The 11858-nt window shown below is 35.8% G+C and overlaps 2 protein-coding genes across 14 annotated transcripts; one reads left to right on the forward strand and one right to left on the reverse strand.

Annotated features, from left to right (window-relative positions):
• Positions 1-1588: 1588 nt before the first annotated feature.
• Positions 1589-4095, forward strand: Bmp-005136 (uncharacterized LOC100101190). Of its 12 annotated transcripts, none has more exons than XM_012694635.4 (4): positions 1606-2032; positions 2154-2204; positions 3179-3308; positions 3879-4095. In XM_012694635.4, the coding sequence occupies exons 1-4, from the start codon at positions 1883-1885 to the stop codon at positions 4004-4006; spliced, it is 459 nt and encodes a 152-aa protein (XP_012550089.1). In that variant the 5' UTR covers positions 1606-1882; the 3' UTR covers positions 4007-4095. The 12 variants fall into 12 exon arrangements, with proteins under 12 accessions (XP_012550092.1, XP_021206894.1, XP_062525916.1 ...); XM_012694637.4 differs by having other exon boundaries at positions 3179-3257; XM_038021472.2 differs by having other exon boundaries at positions 3182-3308.
• Or-65 (olfactory receptor 65) lies at positions 4016-11510 on the reverse strand. 2 transcript variants are annotated; one of them, XM_038021475.2, is made up of 8 exons: positions 11041-11235; positions 10169-10417; positions 8895-9163; positions 8162-8363; positions 7008-7107; positions 5791-5895; positions 4848-5009; positions 4016-4398 (listed from the first exon to the last, which is right to left on the reverse strand). In XM_038021475.2, exons 1-8 carry the CDS (start codon positions 11190-11192, stop codon positions 4348-4350), a joined length of 1290 nt encoding a protein of 429 aa, XP_037877403.1. In that variant the 5' UTR covers positions 11193-11235; the 3' UTR covers positions 4016-4347. The 2 variants fall into 2 exon arrangements, with proteins under 2 accessions (XP_037877403.1, NP_001166622.1); NM_001173151.1 differs by lacking the exons at positions 4016-4398; positions 8895-9163; positions 10169-10417; positions 11041-11235 and adding an exon at positions 11459-11510 and having other exon boundaries at positions 4749-5009.
• Positions 11511-11858: the final 348 nt, after the last annotated feature.

Genomic DNA, 11858 nt, shown 5'->3' on the forward strand with positions numbered 1-11858 from the left:
AAAAATGTGGGGAAATGAAACAAAACGCTGGACGTAGCTTCTCAGGATCTTCCAGTCCACTGAAAAGTCTCAGTAAATAACCGCCAATTTACTAAGATTATATTTCATCCCGTATCATCTCATTTAATTTTCATTTCATTTAATTACAGTACCTATTATCATTTTTTATAAAAAATATATATAAAAGGTTAGGCTGTACTATGGTATGATATTTATGCCTTTTCTGTTGGAAAAATAGCACTACTGTCACCGATCAAAAATGTCAAATTGAAATTATTGACATATGTATGTAGTACATAGGTACCGGTAAAATGGGGCGATTAGGGATTGAGAGGCGAATCGGGAAAAAACCGGGAAAATCTTTCGACGCTCAATTTAGGTTTTATATTCGTTGCAAAATCTTCCGTTTTTTGTAGTTTAATAGTAGAATGTTGAAATTTCACAAAACAAATCTGAATATGCATGATAATAGCTGCTAACTTATAAATAATCGCGTTTCAAATTAACTTCCTGTGGTGGTAATTATTTTAGTTCTAGAAACTTTGCTTTCTTTTATTTATTTGATAATAATAGAAGACGGCTATGATTTATAAACGTTATTTAGTGTTTGAACCAGCATATATATTAAAGGTAAGTCTCTGTTGTTATTGATTTTAATGTATTTGATTAAATAAAAATACATGTAAAAATCTGTTGTTTTTGGGGATATTGGGGACGTCTTAGGTATAAATAACAACGAAAAAGGGGTCAATTGGGATGAGAATACGTGAAATGGAAACGACCTAAGTATAAATAGGTACAGGTTTGTAGGGTTGTCTATGTAGTTATAAAATATTTTTTAAATTTGTTGGTAAAAATCTGGTTTATTCGAAGCGAAATTGGGAATAAGTCTTTAGTTGAAATAGATAAGCAATTTAATATAAGTAAGTCGATTTTGCAGAGACATGTAACAAGATCAATGAAATCTCAAGGTGGACAAAAATGTCTAAGTAATACTTAATAAAATATTTAATATTTGTTCAGAGTGGGGGTATTCATCTGATTAATCCATGGAATAACCGACACACCTAATCTCTTAACCCAGATAGAAATATCAGCCCCTAAGTACTTACCAAGAACGGAGAAATATAAACCGTTTCTAAGAAAGCCCACTATATATGTATAAATAAATAAATAAATAAATATATATATTGTTGTTAATGTACTGTCGATTGCACCTATAATTGAGGTGATGTCTGCCATGTACTTTTGTCAGTTTTCATTTTTTTTATTGATGATCACTTTGTTGGTGCAACTAAATAAATAAATAAATTAAAACTATATATAAAAATAAAAGTAGTGCCAACCCTAGCAAATTTCTCATTTCGTCCCAATTAACCGCAATTTTCGGGTAAATAGGGATTAGACCTCTTTTTGCATTTTTTGCTTAAACTGGAATGCTAGTTGCATAATTTTAAATTAGACAACAAAGATGCCCCCAAGACTCAATCATTTTGATCCTGATATAGCATTATATACATCAACAACTACCTTAAAATTGCTCATAAAGTTGGAATTTGTCCCTAATCGCCCCATTTTACGGTACCTACAATATTAAGTGTATAATCTATGGTACCTACCGTATGTAATCAGTCCAATTTCAATTTTCAATTAATTTCATTTAATATTTTTGTGTACATATGTATCAATATTAATTTATAACCAAGTTCGCTAGGTGGTAACTGAACTACATACAAACCCTAAATCGTAGCTAAATATAAAGACCACGTTTCAAAGTTTAATTTGTCGTACATTACACTAATTCATTACATATTGGTTTGAAAATAAAACAAACATTTCTAACTTTAAAGTAATTTCAGCTAGAAATTATTTCTTCTAAATCATGTTTGTGGTATCTCCTCATATACGCCAGGAATGGAAATGTATGGCTACTCTGATTGCAAGATTTTCAAATAAACCCACATCATCCGAGGTTCTAACAGCCTATTTAACTCAGTGTAACGAACCACCTTGGACTTCTTATTTTGTAAAGGTGATATCCTGCAAACCATGTGCGATTTGAAATTTCAAAATTTAACAGCAATAAATAAATATTAAGTTATATAACACTATTTAGACATCTATTACAGTATAATAATATTCATTCTTTTCAGTACAGTTATGTGAAAGATGATCAGTTTGGAATGTCAAATTTTAATTGGAAGGTTGGTAATTCCAACTATCAAATATTAAGAACTGGTTGTTTTCCATATATAAAATATCACTGTTCTAGAAAAAAGGCAGAAGACTTAAATATGTCAGATAAATTTATGAGAATTATAAAGGTTGCAAATTTAGGTATGTAACTATAAAAATTTTTGTAGTTCAATTTATAAATACATTTTTTATATATTATTCATTACTATTAACTGAAGGCCCAACTTATGTTTATAGTGTTCAGTTTACGGTTCAGATTTTGTTTGCTTGAATTCATGTTGATTTTCATTCGATACTTACTACATATTAGTTAGTAGATATAAAATTTTTGGACATTGTTGAAAAAATGAATAAGGCACAAAAGTAATTTATAAACTTACAGTTTTAGTAAGTAGGCAGATGAGTCCCTGAGGTGATGTTGAGACCGCTTGTTTAGTTTTTTTATTTATTGCATAGATTTATAAATAATGTCATTGCACATCTGGTGCTAAGTACGTACCACCCGGCTATGGAATGAGTTCCCCTCCACAGTGTTTCCCAAGCTCTATCACATGTCCTTCTTCAAATGAGGCTTGTGGGGAGTATTAAGCGGTAGGCAGCGGTCTGCCCCTGGCATTGCTGAAGTCCATGGGCGACGGTAACCACTCACCATCAGGTGGGCCGTACGCCCGTCTGCCTACAAGAGCAATAAAAAAATAATAAAAAAATTGCTGCCAAAGCCCAGTGGTCACTGTGAATGCTACCATCATCTCAAGACCCTAAGTTTGAAGTTTCAATAGTGTGTGTTAAGAATAAATCTATATCAAGGGGTGAAAGGCTTTTTGGCTTAAGTGACATTTTTACAACTTTACATTTTTAAACTTTAAATGGCTAGGAGAGCTATTTAAAGTTTACAGTACTTAGCTTATTTGTAAATCACTTTTTTGTGTGCATTCTTCTTCCTATTCGTACACTCTTGACAGAGTTGTCGTTCGTTCTCTAGCAGGGAGCACCACGGCAACCTGTTGGTCGCCGCCGCCATCCGGCGCGTGCAGTTGGGGTTGACAATAGGGCCGGTGAAGGTAGCATTCCGATCTTCCCTTACTCCCTGTGTTACCCCTTGTGTGCATTAGGTATAAATAAACATGATAAACTAAACAAATTTATACTTAGAATTTTTTAATTTTAATTTTTTTTTATTGCTTAGATGGGTGGACGAGCTCACAGCCCACCTGGTGTTAAGTGGTTACTGGAGCCCATAGACATCTACAACGTAAATGCGCCACCCATCTTGAGATATAAGTTCTAAGGTAAATATAATTCTAAGGTAAGTATAGTTACAAGGGCTGCCTCACCCTACAAACCGAAACGCATTACTACTTCACGGCAGAAATAGGCAGGGTGGTGGTACCTACCCGCGCGGACTCACAATAGGTCCTACCACCAACGCAAATTATAATTTTGTTGGTTTGATTTTTATTACACGATGTTATTCCTTCACCCTGAAAGTCAATCGTGAACTTTTGTTGAGTACGTATTTCATTAGAAAAATTGGTACCCGCCTGAGATTCGAACATCGGTGCATCGCTCAACACGAATGCACCGGACGTCTTATCCTTTAGGCCACGTCGACTTCAAAACTTTCGACTTTTGTGTATCAGCCATGGCAATAGTGATCAATTTGGTAGTAAATTTTGTTTCAGGTATACCTTGTTTACTGTATGGCCTTGCAGCAACCCAGCTTATAAGGCATGAAGAACTTGTTCACACAAGCAAAGGGCCAGTACCAATATACTTTTTGCTTCCAGAAGATAAAGGATCTTTGCATTAAAACACCATACTGTAAACATTATTTATTAATTAAGAAAACTAAAGTGTGGTATAGTGCTTAAAAGATACTATTGTATAATAGCTACTAAATGTGGTTGTTTTTTTTTTCTATCTATCTACCAGTAGCCTTGATAGGCTATTCTGGCTTCACCATAACTTGTGGGCAAACCCTCTGCCGGAAAGAATCTTCTAACATCTTCATTACCAAAAGCAGTGCTGAATCTACCTCGAGATTGATATCACAACCTACTGAGAAGATCCAGAGAGAAATTCAATGGGTTATGTGCTTGAAACATTTACTGTGAATTAATATTTTCATTATAATGATTTTTTTTAAACTCCTCAACTATACTGTCTCAACATATTGAAGTACGAGTATGATGTGGTCATAATCTGAAAGATGAAAGTGTTTTATTAAACATGACAATTGGCAACTTAATACAGATATAGCCTAATGTAAGTAGATGTCTTTATACTGGCATCAAGTCATAAAATTGGTATTCACAATACCAATACATAATTTACTAATAATAATTTACTGTGTAAGACGGTGTAACACTAAACATGTAAGGTTCGTATTTATTTTTTACTAGTCGTTTGTCTTCTGATCCCATACGGGCTTGTACTGCCCCGGCTATTCCTCTCGTGAAGCTGTATCGCTTTCTGTTTGAAAGGTGGGGAGCCATTGCACTATAAAACTAACTCATGTCTCAAGGTGGGTGGCGCATTTACGTTATAGATGTCTATGGGCTCCAGTAACCACTTAACACCAGGTGGGCTGTGAGCTCGTCTACCCATCTAAGCAATAAAAAATAATAATACCCATACAAATTAAAAATTACCGAAGAAAATGTTTCTAGTTGAATACTTTGCAGTCCAGGGAATTTTATAGTGACTGGTTGCTGGGCTCTCAGCAAGACTATGATAATATCCTGTCGGATCATCCTACCTAGTGGAGTCTGGTGCCAGCCACTGTTCCAACATGCTTCGCCGACTCCAAACGCCTTTAAATGAAAAACTTTATTTTTATTGAAATTGTATTCATAAGCAGCTTCATATTACCTCGCATATCACTACCGGTCGGCGATTTCCTTCTAGCCCAAAAAAAATCAGCTAAAGCGTATCACGTTGCACTTTTTAAGGAGATTCAATAAAGTATTAAAAACGGCCCTCAGCTCGAAGTCTCACATTGTTATTAAATACCGACTCATAAATAATATGTTTATTATCTATGATACTGACTGATTTTTATTGCTCAGTAACGGGAGAAATGCAGGGACGTCTTAAACTAGGATGGGGCCCTTGGGTACACAAGAATTTGAGGCCCTTTTAGAAAGTAAAAAAAGCGAATTATAATAACATTTTTTTACTGAGTTTGAGACCATTTATTATAGGTAATCAAATACAGTATGATATAATATGTCATTAATGATATTAGAATGCTGCTGGATTTTTGGTTACGATTTCGATAACGGTTTCTTTCTGGATTTCTGTTGAGCAAAATCTTCTATCATAGTCATAGTATATGCCTTGTAAATACCTTCTGATTACTGATTTGTGAAAAAAGTGTAATGTGCCCGACAAAAATGTTTTGAGAATAAACGTGTGAGAGAAATTGTCGGTCTTTCGGGCCCCCCTGAGAATGGGGGCCCTGGGCACGGGCCCCGTGTGCCCTTATGGTAAGGGCGGTATTGGAGAAATGGTGAATGATTTAAATAGCACAACTATCCATTTATGTCACAACCGGTTACGTTAGCTTAAATTCTGAATCAAATGAATGGTCACCTTATTCCTTAACAGAGTCCCAAGATAACAAGGTATCCACATTTGCAGGCACGCAGCAACTCCTAACATTGTAAATCTTATATCCAAGATGCCGTTTTCTAATTTCTGAAAAACATCAAACTCATCACTCATCATCATTTCGTTACTAACTTTTTAAAACCGGTAATTTGTGATTTAGAAATGTATATCAGAAATACATAATAAATTAACCTGGTTTCGTCAGTAGTAGGTACTCTTGATCGAAGAATAATAATTGCAAAATGTGATTTTTTTTTTATTGCCTTTGTAGGCTGACGAGCATACGGTCCACCTGATGGTAAGTGGTCACCGTCGCTCATGGACGTCAGCAATGCCAGGGGCAGAGCCAAGCCGCTGCCTACCATAGATGTGATGTGATACGATTAGCAATACAGCCCTATAGCAGAACTCTTTGCTCAAACGTAAAGTATTGCAAATTATTGATCTCGTGTTTCAAATCTTAAGCCAACGTACTTAGTGGTTTTCTCTAATGTATGGACTCCGGTTGCATTCAAAATCCTGTTAATCGCTCATTCAAAAAACTCCCAATTATTATGTTGTGAAATCGGATTATGGATGTTAAGTTAGGTCAGCGTTACCATAATTATGATAAGAATGATGAATTACTCATGAATGACTTTGTCCGTTGAAGTCGTCGTGGCCTAATGGATAAGACGTCCGGTGCATTCGTATCTAGTGATGCACCGGTGTGCGAATTCCGCAAGCGGGTACCAATTTTTCTAATGAAAAACGTACTTAACAAATGTTCATGATTGACTTCCACGGTGAAGGAATAACACCGTGTAATAAAAATCAAACCCGCAAAATTATAATTTGCGTAATTACTGGTGGTAGGACTTCTTGTGAGTTCGCACGGGTAGGTACCACCACCCCGCCTATTTCTGCCGTGAAGCACTAATGCGTTTCGGTTTTAAGGCTGGTGTAGCCGTTGTAACTATACTGAGACCTTAGAACTTATACTTCCAGATGGGTGGCGCCTTTACGTTAATGATGTCTATGGGCTCCAGTAACCACTTAACACCCGGTGGGCTGTGAGCTCGTCCACCCAAAAAAGCAATAAAATAAAATAAAATAAACAATATAGTCTCACCCTTCCTTTGCAGAAATAGGCAGGACGATTTAATCATCCCTATTAATGATGGTACCTACTAAAATAAAATAATATGTAGGTACTCTACCTGTGTAATTTGGATGGCAATTAGACAAATCGCAATGGAAGTGAACATTACTTGGTAAGCCAAAGGTGGACCATAAATAGAAGACACCGCTTCGACTGCTCTGTAGCATAATATTTATATCACATTAGACATTCGAATAACCAGTCCTTTTGAGGATTACCTCCGTGTAGTAGGTGCTGTTAACAGAACTTCAATAATTGTATCCAAAGTGTTTGTAAGTTACTTACTAAGCACTAAGCTAGTTTGTAGCCTGGATGTAAGTATCTAGATGGTGGTAGGTATCTTTAGCACAGGATACCTTTTATCGTGGTAAATGAAAAAAGGCGGGCAACGCCGGGCTTGTTTGGTATACCTAGGAAATGCGATTACAACTACTATAACCTACGATATATTATAACCTACGATCTACAAATCGACTGGTAGCTTTTGATCACGGAGTGACAAAATGAAAGCTTGTAAAACGTGGTGCATGTCTAACACGAGAGAATTAGAATATGCTAGGATTTCCGGTAGGTACATTATAACCAGATATTTTTTTTTCCCTCTCTAACCTGATATGCTTGGTATTTCTCTACGAGACCGAATCAGAAATGAGGAGATCCGTAGAAGAACCAAAGTTGACGACTTGGGACGGCCACTTAGCAGATAGTCACGTCGGATGCAGGTGGCAACGGACTGGTCTATATGAGCAGTGTACAGGGGACAGACTGAGATGATGAGATGATGAAGCCTTGAGAGACTATGTCAGCGTAACCTAACATGTACGTGAGCTCACGGGGCTCAAACTTGACGTCGTTGCTAACACTAACCCTAGCAAGAGCAGCGCATCGCAAAATCTACCACCGGATCAGAAAAGCGACCCACTGAGAAGATCCGGCGAGAAACTCAGTGGGCTGTGTCTGTGGATTAATTTACTCGCCGAGCCCTTCGTCGCAAACGACGGGTTCTACGACAACGATGACCGGCGGATGATACTAATTTAATTATACATTTAAATATGTTCCTACTTTTACAAGTATTAATCGCTCAGATACAAATCAAAGAAACCAATTTCTATAATGAAAAATAATTAGATTTCTATCATTAAAAGACAAATGTAGATCTTGGGCAATCATTTAAAATTAAATTCAACATAAACAATTAAATGAGTTTACTTGAACACAGATATGTGCCACGTTACGACCCTCTTCATCCTTCCATTTAGGATTTTCTGAACTTCAATCCTACGAGTATCACGGTGCGGTAATAGGGCAACGGATTCGTCAATATCGTCAAATATCGCTTCTAAATCAAGTTTAATCATGTGGAGTATGTAATAAAAATGCAAAAGTATGTGAAACAATGTGTAGATGTAAACTGAAAATTAGAGATTAAACATTATTTTTGAACAAAATCGTTAATCGCATACCTACTTACATAATTAATACGCCATATTGAAATTGTTCTCAGAAACGAGCAAACCACGTGCAAAAATAAATTTACCAACTAAAATGTTTTGTAATGCACTCAAATTTATGAAAAATTCAGATAGGTACGCTGGCACGTGGAATCTATGTTTACGTAAGAATTATGGTTTCACGAAATAACTTCTTTGATCGTATGTGCTCTGTTTAACATAATACTTAAAAGTACCTACATAGTGTTTTTTTAAGAGTTTTATGAGGTTCTTTGAAGTTCTTTCGTTTTTTTTTTTGGTTTATCGAAATTAACCGTTCGCTATTTCATCTTTAGGGTGTACCTACTGGAAGAGATTTCATTAGACAAAAGTCTTTCTACAGATTTTACTTTTATAATAAGTACATTAATTTTGTAAAATGACAAAATCCAATAATTTATTCTCGTTTTGGTATCACAAGCAGTCTATTAATACCTAATATAATAACTTACCACAAAACGTTTGAAGGAATATCAAGCAATAATTAATTTCCAAAATTAAAAATATTTCATAAATGGGTGTACTATAACCGTCCAATTTGGGCAACCATATCGGAAACACTAGTGGCCTAGTCGTATCCTCGTCCAGTGAAGGAAATAGACTCTGGTACATTAGAACAAAAACTGGGAACATGAAAAAAGTACCGCACACGATACAACAAAATATTAACCACGCATTGTAAAATTTCCAAATTATTAGTTGCCCTTCTAAGAATGAGTTACTGAAAAAAAAAAATTATAATTAATAAAACCAAGTCTTGTATGTGTGCCTAGGCCTCCACAGACTATCTTACAGTGAAGAGAGGACAGCCGGATGAAAATTTATTAATAAAATTAAAAGTACCCCCAATGTATAGAAAAAATGATGTCGCTAATCTAAGCGTAGCGTGTAATTAAAAGAATCTCAAAAATAATATCGTGTAATGGCAATGACGATAATCGCTAACACCTCAAGATTTATAATATATGTAGGTATATAATACAATGGATAAAATGATAAGTAATGCGTTGGATGCAAGCAGCGCAGGACCGATCTTTGTGGCGAGGCTTGAAGGAGGCCTATGTCCAGTAGTGGATATCGGGTGCCTGTGGGCTGATAGAATAGAATAATATCTAAAACATTTTCTCTTTTGTTTTGTTGGTGACTTAAAAAAAAACGTGACTGTGGCTATATTTTTCGCTTGAAAACACAAGTTTCGCCTTTATACACATTTAAAAAAAATGGGTTAACTGCGGAGAAAACGGTCATGTGAAAAAACTGTTTAGTCTTTTTCGATTTAAATTCAGATTCCTTCAAATAACATAGATACTTCCAACTATGGTTCGCTGTTGACGCTTATGTTGTAGTATCTATGAGGTGCGCCCTTATGCGCGCTCACCTTAGGGACTCTTAGTTAAGTTAGTGATCCCGATTTCTATACCATCGAATCCAGGTATGATCACGTATGATTCCTGGCCAGAGTAAGTATCTTTTTTGATTACATCTAGTAGGTATTAGGGATCTGGGTACCTACTTAAACGTTCTTGTATAGATTTGTGTTACTAGTATTCATAAAAAAAAGAAAATCCACGACGACATAGTGTAGAAACTCATTAAAAAAACTAGATAGGACTAGAAACGATTAAAGACTCTTTGAAGGCTTGCATTCTGGGACGTCAAAATAAATGACATATACCGGCCTCTGTCAAATATTTAGGCTAATAAAAATACTTCAAAACCATCATACCGATATTTGCTTTCTAAACGGCGTATATAAATGAAAGTTTCATTCATATTTTCGATCAAGTCTAAGATATTATCTTTGTTTTTGAGCACACTTAAACTGACTACAGGCATCGTCCCCAGCAGGACAAAACAACAGAAGCATTCTGTAGCGAATGAGTAGTCTTTAGTAGTGAGGCCATGATATATGAACATCGATTCCAAACAAACAGCTAGCATGCATAACAAAATAGATCCTCCAGGCCAAATTAATCTGAAAAACATTATTAATGTTATTGATATCTTTGATGTCCGTAATAAAATGTTTTAGATATACTGTTACGCACTAGGTCTAGGGATAAATAAAAATTTCAGCGCAGTACAAATAATAACTCAATTTAATTATTACTACACTGAAGGTAGACTTCACTATCACACATCATTTCGGAACTTCCCGTTCCACTATCGGTGCTGTTAGCCATTCCAAGCATTAGTCACCATTCTCGTCGAACTAACTCGCAGACACAGCCCACTGAGTTTCTCGCTGGATCTTTTCAGTGGGTCGCGATTCCGATCGAGTGGTATATTCAGCGAAGCACTACTCTTGCTAGGTCTAGTGTTAGCTGTCTCCAGGCTGAGACCCGTGAGCTCGCCTACACATCCGGTGAAGCCAGTTATACTTTTATTTAGTTTAATTTAGTTAGTAAATTAAAAAAAAACATGATTCACTTCTTTCGTTTCACTTCAGGTGACCGTTCGCTGTTTCAACTTATTACTAAGTCCTTTCATGTCGTTACTGCAACGCTTTTATAGTTTAGGTAATTTAAAAATGTCTAATACTCCAGCTACAATCAGTGGCCATATGTTATAAGTTAAAATTACTAAGATAAAAATTACCTGATACGAGAGTTGCGGTTATTAAAAAATATACCATTTACAATAAGTAAAATACGTAGTTGTGGATGGAAATTGTATAAATTGATGTCGGGCCTCTCGAAATCGAAATAATCCTTTTCAATAAAACCCTTTAAACGCCTCAAATAGGACATGTTGCGAAACAACTCGCGAACAGAAAATCTTGATTCCTATTGACCACAATTACGAATTACCGGTCCGTTTTAAGTGGGTAATCATTGTGCATTTAGTTGGATTATCTATAATTGGTGCATTAGCATCTACTTATGTTATTTCGTTTTTTTTTTTGGATATATTCCAAATTTTAAATTTTGCTATTGAATACGAAATAGAAAATTATAGAGGTTATTATGAACTCTTCTAATTTTTACCGAGAATTATAATACCTATAAGTACTTACATATATTTCGGTACAAATATTCACTAATCGAGACTTCAAACCCAAGTCTCATGGTGGAAGTGACAAGACCTCACGACGCCTGTGAGCTCCACGTGGGCTTATGATAAGTCTCTTGCTAAGTTTTTCTAAGAGGGCGCGAGTTCGTTCCGGTGATAGGTAGCAGATGCACTCTTGAAGCAAATCTTTTTAGGACTCCGTTTGAAGTCCGCTCCTCCTGCTTGAGCCCTCGGACTCGCCCACCCATTCTAGTTGAGTGGCAAAGTCTCTGGACCAATTAAAATCCTTCTATTACAAAAAAAAACACGACCACAATTACTGACACCTCATCACTTAGATGTACGAAATTTATTTTGTTATGAATTTTTTTTAATTGCTCGGAAAATACTTTTTCCTTAAAAAA

The sequence above is a fragment of the Bombyx mori genome, chromosome 9, assembly GCF_030269925.1.
Source record: "Bombyx mori chromosome 9, ASM3026992v2".
NCBI classification, from domain to species: domain Eukaryota; kingdom Metazoa; phylum Arthropoda; class Insecta; order Lepidoptera; family Bombycidae; genus Bombyx; species Bombyx mori.